This window comes from Primulina tabacum, chromosome 4 (assembly GCF_025594145.1).
Source record: "Primulina tabacum isolate GXHZ01 chromosome 4, ASM2559414v2, whole genome shotgun sequence".
NCBI classification, from domain to species: domain Eukaryota; kingdom Viridiplantae; phylum Streptophyta; class Magnoliopsida; order Lamiales; family Gesneriaceae; genus Primulina; species Primulina tabacum.
The window spans coordinates 748,765-765,365 of NC_134553.1; the positions used below are offsets into that span (position 1 = coordinate 748,765).

General features: G+C 36.2%; 3 protein-coding genes across 3 annotated transcripts; all 3 read right to left on the bottom strand.

Moving 5' to 3' along the window:
• Positions 1-1,216: 1,216 nt before the first annotated feature.
• On the bottom strand, positions 1,217-3,764 carry LOC142542146 (uncharacterized). Its single transcript, XM_075648629.1, has 9 exons — positions 3,518-3,764; positions 3,302-3,411; positions 3,062-3,180; positions 2,881-2,978; positions 2,484-2,571; positions 2,247-2,384; positions 2,058-2,166; positions 1,753-1,880; positions 1,217-1,620 (listed from the first exon to the last, which is right to left on the bottom strand). The coding sequence occupies exons 1-9, from the start codon at positions 3,577-3,579 to the stop codon at positions 1,576-1,578; spliced, it is 897 nt and encodes a 298-aa protein (XP_075504744.1). The 5' UTR covers positions 3,580-3,764; the 3' UTR covers positions 1,217-1,575.
• Positions 3,765-4,318: 554 nt separating this feature from the next.
• On the bottom strand, positions 4,319-8,928 carry LOC142542147 (histidine--tRNA ligase, cytoplasmic-like). The gene is given in 8 exon segments (XM_075648630.1): positions 4,319-4,729; positions 4,731-4,970; positions 5,171-5,311; positions 5,565-5,846; positions 6,017-6,151; positions 6,364-6,621; positions 6,905-7,084; positions 7,531-8,928. Coding segments are annotated over 8 exon segments (2,688 nt in total). The 5' UTR covers positions 8,914-8,928; the 3' UTR covers positions 4,319-4,660.
• Positions 8,929-10,055: 1,127 nt separating this feature from the next.
• Positions 10,056-16,266, bottom strand: LOC142542148 (ABC transporter B family member 26, chloroplastic). Its single transcript, XM_075648631.1, has 18 exons — positions 15,645-16,266; positions 15,145-15,272; positions 14,968-15,010; positions 14,211-14,255; positions 13,968-14,090; positions 13,790-13,893; positions 13,503-13,557; positions 13,337-13,407; positions 13,150-13,252; positions 12,771-12,981; positions 12,521-12,594; positions 11,811-11,867; positions 11,567-11,641; positions 11,367-11,441; positions 11,009-11,290; positions 10,873-10,937; positions 10,659-10,719; positions 10,056-10,578 (listed from the first exon to the last, which is right to left on the bottom strand). The coding sequence occupies exons 1-18, from the start codon at positions 16,086-16,088 to the stop codon at positions 10,498-10,500; spliced, it is 2,097 nt and encodes a 698-aa protein (XP_075504746.1). The 5' UTR covers positions 16,089-16,266; the 3' UTR covers positions 10,056-10,497.
• Positions 16,267-16,601: the final 335 nt, after the last annotated feature.

The following is a 16,601-nucleotide window of genomic DNA, read 5'->3' on the forward strand; positions in this document are numbered from 1 at the left end:
GAAAAAGAAGACAAGAATCAATAATTAGAATGAAAAATAGAATTCTGGTATGGACGAGATATTTAAACACGATTTGCAAGAAGAGTCACGAATAAATTAGTTCCAATAAAAAATTTATGTACATGAGAGGTATCGAGCACCATTGCTACAACTTGTTTCTGCCATCATAACCAACTCTTAAACTTGGCACACGGATACAATCCATCCTCATGAATATCAACCCTTAGGAAAAATTATGTGCAAGTCTTACTCGGTCTATCAATCCAAGAAATTCTGCTAACACAATGCTATAAATAAAGCTGGACGTGTAGCATAGTTCTAAAAGCAACATATGCAAGTCCTTGATGTTGGAAACCCTTCAACAGAAGTCAAAGCTCGAATTAAACTTTCACTAAACGAATGTGGACTTCATCTACTTCGTTCACACACTCGATCTAACATAGTTTTCAAGGTAAAAGAAATTTATACCGATCAGCATTCTCAAGGCTTCTCCATTAGTTGAAGAATTCGTCAAGAGTAATTAGACTGAATTTTTCGTGAAATTTCAGGTTTTTGTGTGGTTAAGGGTGAGGTTCATAACTCAAGCTAGGGAGGGACACATGCATGCGACTATTAGAATTCATACATGTAATTAATATAGTACAGATATAAAATTTAAGATAGATCACTCAATTTAATTAAAATATTTTTAAAATTTTGTATTTAAACACTGATAAAATATCACTCATATACTTAATATAATAAAACATTTATATATAGAATTAGCGAGAATTAAGTTCGCACAAAAGAAGACACGTGTAACGAAGCGTGCTAGGTCGGGGTTGTCAAATTGCGTACGCCCCCTGCAATGGGATCTCCTACTTTTCACTTTTTTTAAGAAATTAAAATGCTCAACTGAACTTTGAATAATAAAAAAATGCTTAACGAAATTTTTGAAAAATGCTTATATCGTATACTGAAGATGCACGTTTTTGGAGTCTTTCACCACAATTGACACAGGTAATTTTGTTTTTTTGGTTGGTGTTCAATATAATATTAGTTTTAAATGAAAGAAATAAACTGAAATTAATTGGTTATGCATGATATAAACTGAAAGAACCAGATGGGTTTTGTTAATCAAGTTCCCAAGCTTGATATGAACACCTGGATTCTAAATTCAAGCTCGGTCCCACCAATTCAAACTAAAATCTGAACATGTACACCCATAATGTGTTCATCGAGCTGAAAAGACAAATGAATTGGGAAATGTCCAAGCACTAAAGCTTTTCTTTAACAGCATGGATTTACAAAATAAATGATGACAAAACAACAGTTCCAAAATTTCCCCTTCTCAAAAACAAAAAAAGGCAGGTCTTTGATTAAATAAAGAGCTTTGCCTCTTGACCAATCAAAATGGTGCCCAATTAGTCAAAGAGAGGCCACTCAAATTCTAAATTCGTGAAATTAGCAATATCAGTTACTCTCCGGTAACTTTGCACTGTCTACGGAGCTGGCAAGCAATAGCTAATTCATCGGGCCTCGATCGCACAACAAATTGTATGACTATAATTGAACTTGAACTGATATAAAAGAATTTCACAGTATCTCTCTTCGTCTTTCACTTGTATCTTCGTGCTCAACCTAGAACACAGAGTATAGTGTTGGAGGTAATTACTTACTTATGGACGATGAATGTGATATACAAATCTGTGGTAAAAGGGGAATCAAAGGAGCAGTGGATAAGGAAATATAGATACCAGAATCATAACTTACCTCAACAAGTACTTTTGCTTTCTTCTTCGACTTGGCTCCATGTTCTTTATCCAGCTTTTGTGCAGAATCCTTTCTTCCTTTCTTACGTTCAACAACCAGGGTCTCTTCGATATCATCATCCATTTCATCTGCAACATTTACATTCTTTAACTAACTAATAGCTTCGCAATTAAATATCTCCAAATCAAAGGGATTGATGCTTCACAAAAGAAATAAAATCAAGTATCCATTTGTCGGAATCTACCACTCTTAAAGCTCAACTAACACATGTTTTAAGCCAAGAACAAAGCCATGAGAAATTTTACCAGCATCATCATCCATTTCAGCTTCTCTGAATTCGAACCCACCAAAATCTTCCATGTCCTCCTCCTCTTCAAGCTCCTCATATCCTTCAACATATTCTATCATATGTTCCTGCACATACCAACAATAAAATATTGCTCAAATGGAGAACAAAATAATTGCATGGATGAATCACCCCCCATTTTGCCTACCTCCTCTTCTTCATAGTCACTAACAATATCTTTTACAACCTCTTTATCAAGGATTTCATTGTACTTGTCCACAGGATAATTATATATGTCACCATAAACTCCTTTCTTCAGACGTTCAAGTAACTCCTTTTCTATACTCTGCAAGGAGGTATTAGTTTTAGTTTCCTCAAGGCACACCACAACACAAAATTATGCGAAACATTCTGCAGGGAAGCAATATCGTATTGGGATACTGACTTTCTCTAATACTGCTGCCTTCTCAGCTTTTTCCTCTCTCCGAGCTTCTCTTTTCTTTTCCTTTCTAGGTGTTGTCATGATCTTCTCTCTATACATAGTACATCACGTTAAAAGTATGTCGAAGGTAAATGATAAATTACTTATCATTGATCGAGGGACAGTAGACAGAATACTTGAATATACAATACCACTAAAAAAAGAAGGAGTTCAATTTAACTTTGCTAAAGTGAAGGCTACCACCATCAAATTACATAAATGCAAGTATCTAATGCTAGACAGGCAACAAAAAGAATAAAACCAAACTTTTAAAAGTATCCACACAATTTGACTAGAGAATCACTAAAGATCGCATCTTCCAATGCCTAAAATATCACATTAGGGCAAAGAAAGTGTGAACCTTGTTTTCAAGGTAAGTTTCCTCATGCGAATCCGCATTTGTGTCATCTTAGTTAATCTTTGCTTTGTTTTGTGCACAAGTAGCTTCGGCCAGTACACCTGTTAAATCATCAGCACTCAATGTTCAGAAAATGCAAGCAACATGACACAGATACAGCAAAATCAGTGAAATGATTCAATACCAGGTGCTTGTCAATTATTTCAAGGGCCTTCTCATAGTTTCTCGGCAATTTAACTCTTTCCCACAATTTATTGGGCATATGTGCCCTTTCTATAGTTTTCATATACAAAAAAAAAACCCCTGCAAAACCAAAAAAAAAACCCCAACATCCAGCAACGAAATCAACAATTGGAGCGGATCAAAATATAGGAACTCAAATTCAAAGAACTAAGTTCTGTGATTAAATTGCACAAAAGCATACCTTCATGGTCGCGTATGGTGGCGTAGCGACTGTTGGCGAGAGGACAGGAGCTCCGATTGCAAATACCCGTCACATTATAAGGGTTTCGACAGAATATCCCAGTTTCGATTCTACACCCACGAAATCAACAGAGAGAAGAACCCTCACAGATCAAGACATAACCAAAAAAACTCAAACGGCGGTTATAATTTGGGGTAAAAGCAGAAAAACGTTTACTTGGCCATGAAACTGCAATGCTTGTGCCTGATGACCTGCCATATGACCTCGTCGTGCTGCATTTTTCAAGCCTTGTAGTGGGTGGTACGAGAACGATAGCTCGTAAATGGTTATATTTCCACCAATTGGTTGATAATAATGCCCTGACTCAAGAACACCACTGGAAAGCTGAGGTTTAACGATGGCCGAGGGACTAGGGTTTGGGTTTATTTCCTATGAATGTAAAATTTTAAAATCATCCTCCATCTATATGATATTAAATATTTTAGCCCTTTATTTATTTGGATTACCGCTTTACTCCTAAAACTTTCGGCGAGTCATATAAAAAAATTTGATTGGTTGAGGTTTGAAAAAGTCTCTCTCAATTTCTCATATTTGAGAACGACTAAAGGCTCACTCTGTCATGATTTTCTGATTTCTAGTGCCACAAATCTAATTATCGTTCCCTTCTCCTGTTTGATTCAAATTCCAAACGAAACGTAAAAACCTGGACCCGAAAATACCTTTTACTTCATAACCCGCATTAAAAAAAATTAGAGTTTTAAGTAACTTGTACCACTGTGATTGATTAGTTAGCTTTAGGATGAAGCACTGCTGCTCCCAAACTTCATGGGGCAAGTGCCTGGACTTTTGCTTTGTTTGGAAGATGTTTATATCATTACTTACTAGCGACTGCTTCCAAATTACTTATAATCAATAATTTAAGCACTTCAAACCCGGGAAGCCAATCGCAGGGGACCGTACATCCATCACGGAAAGTAACCTGGCGATCGATCGAGAGAGAAAAAGTTTGTCCGAAAATAAATATAATGAGGTCTTCATCAAATCCTAATAAAATCCTGGACAGGTCCTTATGACCAAAAATAAGTACAAAGATGAAGGATACATACAATTCCAGACCAATGTTATGCAGAAAAATATTCCCATTCAATTCGTTTTGGAAACGAATGACATGTCAACATTCCCTGCAAGAGAAACGTAGATTCTGCTATATGTGAAGTTAACGGATGATGATCTTCATAGCCGCCCCAGTGGTAATCTCTCATTGAGAAGGAAAAAAATACGAAAGAAAAAGAAAAAGATCATGTGTATATATCTTAAATACCAAATGATAATCTGATCTTGGCAATTTGTGGTGGTGTTTTAAGGTGATATACTGTTCAGCCGTCTTTGAAGCTCCTCGACAAGGTTGCTTCTGGGAACTTCATGCTCAGGTAGCAGCAGCCAAATCTTTTAGTTTTACGATTCCTTCATTCAATTCACGTTCTCCTACAATTACCATAAACGGTATCCTGGATTCTCGGGCACGGTCAATGTGCTTCATCACTCTCTTATTGATCATAACTTCAGCTTTCAGTTTGGCACCCCACAGTTCACTCACTAATTCCGCACCCAAGGATAAATCATCACCAAGAATGCTCACAAGGACCTGAGTTTCAGTTGCTCGGATTTCCTGACAAGGGAGAGAATTCAATATCTTTATAGTTTTTACAAATACCACAAATTTACAAACCCAAATGGCACAAAATCATACTAGGGCAACACCTTAACGGAAAGTCGAGCAAATGAATTTCCAGCATGCTCGTATGGTGATAATAGAGGTTAAATATTTTAATGTAAGTTGAATTTGTGACAGAAAATAACAGTTTATACCAGGTTTCTATCTTTTTGTAGCTGCTCCATTATCGTGAATACTCTTTCTATTCCTAAGCTGATTCCAACTGCAGGAACCTGCTTCGTCCCAAACATGCCAATGAGATTGTCATAACGTCCGCCAGCAGCAATTGAACCCACCTGCAGATAAATGCTTTAATACAGATATTTGGAAGGAACTAAATTAGGCTAATGCAATAACAATAAAGAAAATATAGATAAGAACGAGGAGCTAGTTAAGGGCTTAAAAAAAAAGCATCTCATTAAGTTGAATGGGTATTTTTGTATTCAAGGACAAGTATTTGCACTTTTTTATAGATAAATATGCCAACAGGTATTTTAGATAAACATACCAAAGATGAAGAATAGTTTTACTACAGAAGTTTGAAAATACCTGCGTAGCGCCTTTAAAAACAGCTTCAAATATGACTCCAGTATAGTAATCCAAACCTCTTGCAAGACTCAAATCAAAAACTATTTTTTTATTGGACTTGGACTTCTCCAAAGCTTTGAACAAAATCTCCAATTCATCCAAAGCAAGCTCAGCTTCCCTGTTTTTTAAAAACTCGCTGCCTTCCTGTTTTAGCATGTTCAATAATTCCACCGGTGAGCCCCTGTGTTTAACAAAAGTTCCAATTTTCTCTGCAATCTCCTTAGTTAGACCTTTTTCTTCAACCTACACAAATGACATGAATGGGTGATCTGTCTCTGCAAGCATTCACTAGAGGACATGCTCTAAAATCCTCCAAACCAGTTATGGCAAAATCAGGACAATATAAAATAATGTTAACACCACTTAAAAGGAACTACGGAAACAATAAATGAGAACAAGATCCTGACACTCACCATTTCTCTCTTTATCTGATCAAATGTCTGTTTGTCTAGCTTGTCAATACTTGAGCAAATAGTTCTAAATTTTGCTTGCGGCACCCCACAAATTGCCAACATTCCATCGAGCAACTTCCTGTGATTCAACTTAACCTGGAAAAGTTACAATTTTAAGTTAAGTTTAAACACTAAAAAAGTTCTTAAGAAACTACTCAGAGATTTTTATGAACAACAACTTTAAGATGTTGAATGTCAGTGAACCGAACACGAGCAAAGAACAACAAAAACAAATGACTTTCACTGGTTTTGATTTTATTTGTGCCAGCTACTAGGGTAATTAATGTTGCTTTTATGATCTCAATTACCTCATAATCCCCAATATCTAGCTCATCTAGCAACTCTGTCAATATTTTTACGACCTCAAAGTCCGGCCCCATTTTCTCAAATTGACCCGCAATATCAAAGTCACACTGATAAAATTCACGGTATCGCCCCTTCGATGGATTGTCCCTTCGATATACCTTTGCAATTTGATATCTTTTGAATGATGTTATACCATTCATAGCAACAAATCGAGCGAATGGAACTGTCAGATCATAACGAAGTGAACAGAGTTCTCCACCCTGCCAACATAGGTATGAAACAAATTTATATCTTAAACAAACTAAAGAATGGAATACAAAGGATTCGGTGCATAGATTTCACTAAATGTTATCATAATAACTATGCTCCAGGCAACGGTGCCATGCATACATGTTTATATAGGAATTTTGAATCATGAGTGAAGCATTTAGTTTGAAAAGACAACTACAAAAAGCTAAAAAAAATGTTCTCATTATAAATGTGTGATAAAACTTGGTACCACAATTTTGTTTGAAAAAGTCAGTGTGGAAACAAATAGCGTACCTGATCAGCTAAATCATATATCAACTTTGAGTCTTCACCGTACTTTCCCATAAGAGTCTCTCTCAATTCAAAGGCAGGCGTATCTAAGGCCATGGCACCGTGCCTCTTGAAAACCTCGACAATTATCGAGAATGCTCTCTCTCTGACAGCCATCTGCTCCTTTGCAAAATCACGAGTACCCTAAGTAACATCACAGTACAAAATTATTAAATTCATAGCAAAACTTATCATTTCATGATTCCTTACGACTACTTGACATGTTTTGCACTAAAATTTCTAAAAATATGCAACAAATGCAGAACTCATGTCCAAACCATGTATTTTCAATTTTACTCTAAAACAAAAATTCTTATAATATTACTTATTATATTTTCCAACAATTCTTTTATTTAACAAATATCCATTTATTAACACAGTTACAAATTAATTTTTACCTGATTTCTATATAAATCCCATTCGTTCCTTGTATAAATTAAACTACTTAAAATAATTATTATTATATTAAAATTATGTTATAAATAAATATTATTTTCAAAATAATTTAATAAGAAAACTGTCCCGACTCGACATTTAGCTGCGGATGGCGCCAGCCGCAGTTGTACTCAATACTATCTGCACCATTATACCTTCGGGAGCTTGGGAAGTCTTCGACTCTCATTGCTTTCCACGATTTCTCTGATCTTCTTCAAAAGATGATCATAACCAGAATCTACTGGGTCCATCAAGGAAAGGAAATTCTCAGCAAATTTATCCAAGTCAAAATTTGTTGCTTCGCCCAGAAGCCGGTCCTTGATGAACTGAATGAGAGCATTAGTTCCTTTCCCCAGTTGGACCTTCCTTTTCTTATCAAACTTCTTTCCTGTTTTGGCGCTATCCGCAGTCAGAGGCCCATTCACACTTCCAATGTCGAATTGATTTTCCTTAACCAGCTCGATTCCTTCAAGGGAAACAAATGCAACTACAGCCTCCCAAGAAACAACTTTCCTCACGGCATCCAGTAATTCATAAATTTTATGCAAGAACAAAAGGGAATCCTTATTTCGAAGTGCGGCCTGTGAAGATTCACACAGTTCTTCCAAAAGCTCGATCCTTGGACATTTAGCATCCAACATATTAGACAAACGAGATGTCAGATCCTTATTCGACATCGAATTGGTAACGATGAGCTTTATTCGTTGACAACTTAAGTCCCCCAAGTTCCAGAGAGACAAAGCCAAAGACGACAATGCAGTGGCCATGGCCTTGGGTGAACCAACTCTAAAACCTGAGTTTAATTGAACTCTAGTTTTCGAGTGGAGCAACCTCAAAATCTCCCTAAAATTCCCATGGACCGAAGGAATCTCCGCCACAGCAGAGTCCACTGGCTTCTTTCCTGAATTAACGAACTTAGAGCCGTTAAAAAAGACTTTAAAATCCGCAGCCACAGCAACATCGTCCTTGGCTGAAGAACCATCACCAGAATCGATCAAGTTAAAGGGCGAACCATCAGCTCCCAAAGCCTCGCATGAAATAGCAGCAACGGCGTCAGCAACAGTTGATACGCCGGAAGAGCAGTGGTCTATCAAAGCCGAAACGCCATCGATCGCCGCCATTGCGTAATCTACGACACCCACTTCATTAAAAACGGCGTCTTCTAGGTTGTAATCGGAACTCATGGTATTTTGTTCAATAATTTGGAGAAGCTGCGAAGAGGCGGATGCAGAGGAAGAGGAAAGTAGTACCTTGCTCAAAAGGAGAAGCAAGGAAGCCCTGAATTCCTCCGGGGAAAAGTAATTGGGAATTGAAAATGAAAGATTACTGGTGGAATTGGAAGCAACGGTAGGGCGTCTGGAAAGAGCAGAAGAATCGATGGTGACACGAGAAATGCCGTGTGCAACCTCAAACACGTCAGAGGATGTGAGTAACGAACCCTTCCCACCGAGTGTCACCAGCCGTCTCGCCGTCGCCGCCATTGCAGCTGCAGGTGGAGCGAGAAGACCAAATGAGGAGGTATGATACACGAACTGCATTGGCCAGCCCAATGTGAAAACTAAACCCAGTTCGTCAAATGGGCCTATCAATACCCGTTTATCACATTCGGGCCTCACTACTGAATTGGGTTGTAACATCCTCAGTCCACTTATTCTGTTCCACTTTAATATGGGGCATTTATGAGAGTGTTCTTTGCGACACAAATAAAGATGATAATAAGTCGGATCTTGGTATTATTTTATTATACGTTTTCATATATATTTATTATATCTATCATCATCATTTTCATTCTCATCAGAAATTCAATCTCATGCTCATATCCGTTGGAAAATTAAATATATATACCCAATCTAAATATCATATCAACACATATAATTACATTTTCTCAAATTTAAATTATTTCGGGTAATCTATGTATATTTACTAAATTGTTGATAAGAATATATATAAAAATTAACAAATAAAACAATATATATATATATATATATAACATCGTTATCCAACAAAAATAGCATAAACTCCATGTTAATAATTTTCTTTATTTCATCGAACTAATATCATTCAACAAAAGTATATTAAAATTAACATCATATTCAAAATATATATATATATATATACATACACACACATGTCTGATATGAGTAGGATTCTTTAAAACCCGTCTCAATACCTTTATCCAAAAATCTTCATACCTAATTATTCATTTATTTAATCACGTAAAAAATATCATCCATACTCTCTTACATCTGGATCTTGATCGAATTCTCTGTCAAGTCCAGAAAAATTGTCATTGGTAGACACAAATGGAAAAACGAAACAAGCTATGAATTTGAAAGAATTTAATTTTATGATTAAAAATAATTACAAATTTATGAAATTAAAATCATCTCCTTATAATTTATTTGTCATGTTTAGGTTAGTGGAACAACGAGCTGAGCTCGCCATGCCCGGTAGAGTGACGACATCAAGCTAAGCTACCCAAAAAATGAAACAAATCTCAAGTTCAAGACTCGCTTCTCCACCGATTGTAATAAAAAATATAAAGTTGATATTGAAAGTTTGGAAGTAGATGGTTTTTTAATACCTCAAATTATCACAATATACATTCCTATTTTTCAAACAATAGCATTATAAATTCTGTTAGATTTCTAATTCTTTTTTATTATCACTTCTATTCTAATTCAAGATTAAAGTGATATTATTCATAATTCCTAAGATTACAACACAAATCTTTAGTAACATCTGAAATGCCAAAAATTAATAACTGCACCATGTCAAGTGAAATATAGGCATTAAACAAGAATGAATAATTGGCATTGCTTTTCTCTGTGAAAAGAGCGACATGTCATGAAAGCCAACTCTATACTTCTCGATGGAAAGAATCCAAGAACCACCACGATGGACAAGAAATCTCTTCACTGAGAAACATGTAGCCTCCATCCTCGTGTCAAAAAAAGTCGAGGAGCTTAACTGCTGTAGAATCCCAATTTAGAATACCGGGGTGACTCTAATTATGATTGAGAGTATTAATGGTCATTGTCTTCTGCTTATGTCATATGATTCAAACCTTGTAGGAGCGAAAGCGTGTCTTTCTTTAAGTAAATATATGCTGGCTGTGCAGATCATGCAACAGCATCGGCCTGCCTTCTGATTAATCGTGCATACAAGCCATCTCTTTGTAGAAGCTCCAAGTGGTTACCCATCTAAAAATTGTGCTTGGAATCCATGAAATAAGCAAGATGAACGAATCATGTATCATTTAAAATCAAGCACCGAGACATACCTCGACAATTTTGCCACCATCCATCACTATTATTCTATCCGCAGCTTGGATTGTTGAAAGCCTATGCAAGGAAGTCACCAACAAAAAAGTCTTCAGCTAGCTTACATAAATAATGGTAAACTCAAGTTGTTAGAAGAGTAATCATATAAAGCCATTCATATATCCCCACAATCTGATACAGGACAGCTCATTACACGGCCGTTAGACAACTAACCTATGAGCAATTATGACAACCGTTCTCTTGGTTTCTTGTCCACTTTGTACTGATCGGAGAATCCCCTATATACAACAATAAGTCAGTGAATAAGTGTGCAAACATTTTTTCTACTTCCTCACGGGCCCATTTTTACCTTAACATTGTGCTCGCTTTCAGCATCCAATGCACTAGTAGCTTCATCAAGAATCAAGATACCAGGATCTCTAAGAACGGCCCTAGCAATTGCAATTCGTTGCTTTTGTCCCCCACTGAGCAAATCATCATCGACGAGTGTTTGGTAACCATTAGGAAGAGACAAGATGAATTCGTGGGCGGAGGCTTGCTTAGCTGCCCATTCCACGTCCTGCTGGCTAATACTTCGGGGACATCCATATCTTATATTTGAACTGACATCCATACGGAAGAGGCGAGGTTCCTACTTATATGAAAAACAAATGATACGTTTTACAGAAACTTATATTTTGTTCAGGATAAAAGTTACTACAAAGTACCTGTCCAACGTATCCGATTCTTTCTCTCAGCCACTTGATGTTCAGTCCTTTCAGAGGGTAGCCATCAATCAGTATCTACACTTGAGACAAGAACTATATTAATAAAACTTACAACCAACACAAACCGCCACAAAGTGAAATTGTCCGACACAAATATATTTCTTAACTTACATGAACAAAGGTCTACTTTCGAACAATACCTGACCCTTGGTAGGTTCATAAAGACGAAGTAGAAGGTTCACTATAGTGCTCTTTCCACTACCACTGAGGCCGACCTTGAAAAATTATCGTAGCGAAGAGGTAATTTCATGACTTCAGGTCATTATTAACAAATAATAAATCAAGGGATACAAAATCCAGAAAATATCCAGAGAGTTTTGTAGTACTTTCACAACTTACAAAAAAGTTGTAATACTTTCACAACTTTAAAAAAAGTACACTCACAATAGCAACTACTTCCCCAGGATGCAGCACTAGGTTGAAATCTTGCAGTACAGAAACCTGTTCTCTTGGGGAAAAAAGATATAAATCATAACAAATACAAAATTCAAGCTCCATTGAACAAAGAAGGGACATCACGATATTGCATTTTCCATCGCAGTGTAAATTGAAAAAATATAGTGGTAGACAATTTTGTACATATTCAACTTGTAGTGGACAAATTTTTCTCGGTACGATTAGCCAATTATAGACTATCAAGAATCAGCTTAGCTCCGAGGAATGGATGGACAGGCAGATACGTCAAAATCGAAAGCAACTTATACAACTCATAAAAATCTCACGGTGATGTTAGCTCCTATTGTTGTCGATAAATTAAATATTGGCTTTTCTACTTTCTAAGAAATACACAAGCAGCTGAATAGTCTGGATTTTCTAGTATTTAAAACTGGAAGACGTGAATCATGGACTTATCGTATACCATAAAGTCGTTCCTACAGACAGGGGCAAAAGTCCCACCCCTCAAATTAAATAAAAAATTGAAATTTTATGTTTTTTTTCCTTAAATTGAGTTCTCTTCACCCCCTTGGCGCTGTATAGCCCTCATCCTAAATCCATAGTTTGCTTCTGCCTATGCTCTATGTAGTATGCAAGAAAGAGAGCTTCATGGTATACAAGAAAACAAATTTTGACAATGTCAGAAATGAAAATCTCACCGAGGTTCTTGATGGATAGTAAAAGGTCACATCACTAAATTCAACTTGTCCCTTCAACTTTTGCAACTTTGATCCTGGAACACGTTAGAGTGACTAACTGACTAAAGAAAAAGTAAATAAATAAGAATATGAGGTTTTGAGTAAATTGTACAAAGTCATAACATAATCATTAACAAAAAATCACTTTTTCCGGATATGCTGCATTAATGGACTACTTAAATATTCAGGTTAAGTGTTGAGAAGTGCATGCCTTCTGCAGTAAACTGATCGCTAGGTGAAAGATCCATCAATTGAAAAACTTTTTCGCTTGCTCCTACGGACTGCATCAATGACGATAAATTGTCTCCAATCCACCATGTCGAATAGATTAGCCATTCACTGTACAATACGAACTTTGTAAGCTGCTCCGCCGTAATATGACCAGCAATAATAGACATTCCTCCTATCAGCACAGCAATAACCTATGAAATTCAACACTTCTAAGTAATAAGCATCAAACAGAACTACGCATCAATGAATCGAGACCATAAATATTTCCATTTTACATATTTACTAGGAGAGCACAATCCAGATATAAACTAAGCAAAAAAAGTAGGACGGCAAGGAGTTTTCTCATTAAATTACTTAACCTGTGTTGAGTGATACAGCGTGTTGAAGCTGAAGTTCCAAACCCCATAAGCAGCACTTTGTCGTAAGCTAATATCAGCTAGTTTCTCCAACCATTTTTGATATCTATACATCATGAAAAGTAGATACTTTTCACATCGCCGTAACGTCAAAATTAATATATCGTCAAAAAGTTACAGTGGAAGTCACCTTCCAAATTCTAGTTTCTCTGTTCCGTAAACTCGAATGGTTCTCATTAAAGAAAATGTCTCTTGCGCAACCTACAATGGAACACATGGACAGTATATAATATGTGACAATTAGGCAACAAGATGCAGTGCAGATGAACTGTTAACTAAGAAAATCTTGATTTTACTTCATTGGCAGAAGCCGTGAACTCTTGAATTAACTTAGCAGATTTCTTCTGATACCTGTACGAGAAGATAATCATCAATGCAACTAAAGCTAGACTAAATCTAACAATATAAATTAATATATGTAAACGGTGAAGTTAGAATAATCTAGGAGTGAGAATCAGTTTCATTTAAATACTATCGTCAAAGATCATCTCTTCTGTTATTTGTTGTCATCAAATGTAAATCAAAGATCACATATTTTCCTGAAGATCAGTGAGCACACGAAAAGTAGCCAACAAATTCTTACATGCCATATACAAGCATGATGCTCAAGAGTGAGGCACAAATGCCCAATACAAATAATCCAAGTGGCAGTGACAGAATCAACAGGTAGATCAAAGCGCCGGTCCCCTATACAAAGAAAATAGTTATCACTTGATAGCCAATCTGGAGAATATATGTTAATGTTAATATAACAAACCAACCTGAAGTACATTCCGCAATATGAGATTTAGGTCATTTCCTATGACGCGAGAAACTTGTTGGCAGTCAGACCCAAGCCTACTCGTCAAACCACCTACTGTTTCTGAATCAAAAAATGATGTATCCTACAAAGAATGTACATGGAATGAATAAATATCATATGTATTATTCACAAAAGAATCAAGCTATGAGGATGCAGATGAAAAGACGGAATATTCCATAAACAAGTAGGTTAGCCCAACAACCTGAAGAAGAAGGGTGGAGTATACTCTTTCCCTCAGTCGCTTTACCTAACCATTGAGATCACACCATATAGTTACCATACCATGAGTTAAAATATGATAAATAAATATCATGATAATATATGTGCAAAGGATTTTGAACACATTGAATTTTGTGTATGAACTGGGAGGAGCCATGGTATGTGAAAATATTAGATGATAAAATCCACTGTCAACTTCTTCAACGAGAAATGAATGGATTTGCTCTCCTGTTATCAAGAAATAGCACACCCTTTTATAAGAACTAGTTATTTGTGAGCTATGGCACTGAAGCTCTCTCTTTGGGCTAGTTTGGATAGAAAATTCAACAGATCAGCCTTTTAAAGAGCTTTTAGAAATAGTTTTAAGTTTAGTAATAGTAAAAAAGAGCTTTTCTTTCTTTTTCAAGGAAAGGCTCAAGCAGAAACTCAAAAGTCACATTTTCCATCTGCTGAAAAAGTGGTTTTAAGTCGGCTTCTCCATTGAAACACAAATATTTTTTTAAGCAAAAACCTATTTTAATAAGAGTTACTCAATCCAAATGTACTCTTTGACTGACTTATCTATATCTTATTTATGTAAGTTCCTTCGAGAAAAGAAAATAACAACAGCATCTTGCTAGTAATATTTTATCTTTTCTTTGCAGAACGTGTGGCAGCTCGCAGTTCTCTTGCTACGTTCCAATGGATTCAAATGTCGAAAGATGATGTAGATTAAAGAACATAATGGTCAGAGTACTCACTAGGATCATATTCGCAATGCCAAACATGCAACCACGTATGCCACTGTAAGTTTAAAATATTGAACAAGATCAGCAGTATATACAACCAACTGTGTAACGTTGTACATGACAGGTTTAAGGCCAGCAACCCAATATTGCATACTACAATAAGGGGGACACTGCAGTTTAGATGTCAACCTGCATACTCCTGCCATAATACATAGCATAACCAGTAGGCGCACATTCTGATGGAACAGGGCAGTTTTACTACTCTCAGCAGAAAAGATTGATGCGGTCAGGTAATGTGGAATGGATATCTCTGAAAGCTGAAGCATAAGAACGAGATTCAGGAAGGAAAGAATTCAGGACAAAACAAACAACACTTCATGCTTTACAATCAGTCAAAACAAACCAAATAAAGCTAAAACACTTCAAAACTTCTGAAAAGGTGGGGATAATTGCGTTTGAACTAGGAGGCAACCATCATATCACCAGCAAAACTAATCACTCTAACTACTTTAATTTGGAGTTCATGAACTTTTGAATATTCCTGACTGCTTGTAATCTTCTGAAAAAATATACAATTTTGTCGACCTAAACAACATAACAAAGCATATTTTTTTAACATATGAATACAACTCGAGTCCATATCACAGTTCTTTAACACAACTAAGAATTTAATACTGAATGTCACATACAGCTGCAACAATGAGTGTGGCAAAAGCCGTATAAACAACCCATCGATCCTGGGCTATCAACTCCCACATTTTCTGAAGAGCCCGTAAAACTGTCACCGGTTTAGACGAAAGCCCAAGATCAATCTCCTCGCTAGAGAGCCTCCACCACTCTCCACCGGGAAAAATTTCTCTCACAAGTTTAATCCAATTCTTCAATTTATCGCTCAAAGCTACTCGTGCATACTCTTGGGATGATTTACTGTCATCACTGCTAATAGGGTACCCGTTTACTGAAGCTGATTTTACCCGGAAAATGCAATGGTAAGTTTTGTAAGAAGAAAACAACTGGATTCGGGACTTTTCTGGGTTGACGTGGGCTCTTATAAATCGAACTTTTGAAGGGATTTTTCTTTGTCGGAGTGGAAACACGAGAAGGGGTTGAAGATTGCATATTGTGAGGGCCATTAGTGATAATTTTACTGGAAATTATAGAAAAAAAGGTTGCCCTTTCTCTATGCACCAGAATGGTAAATTGTTTCTTGCGGGTGTGTGTTGTATCGATGAGGCACCACACAACGGATTGCGCGTCGTGTAGAAAGACGTCATGTTAATCACAGACCTCGAACACTCGAAATTTGGATTTTGTGAGAAATGGTTCCGACTATGTATTACTCGGATATTTCAATACTAATTTTGTCCTCCATCTTTATTTTTTAGTTATCTAATTTTAGTCATTCATTATATCTAAAAATAATAATATTTTTTTTGGGACAGATCTTTATCTATAATACGGGTCATTTTATTTATTTTTTACAATGACAATTAATATTTTCGATATAAAAATAATAATTTTTTTTATAAATACCTTAAATAAAAGTTAGGTCTCATGAAATTGAGACGTGAGTCAATCAAACTTTGTGTTATAAAAATGACATTCTCCTTTATATTTCAAATATACCCTCCAAATTCTGATTTCCC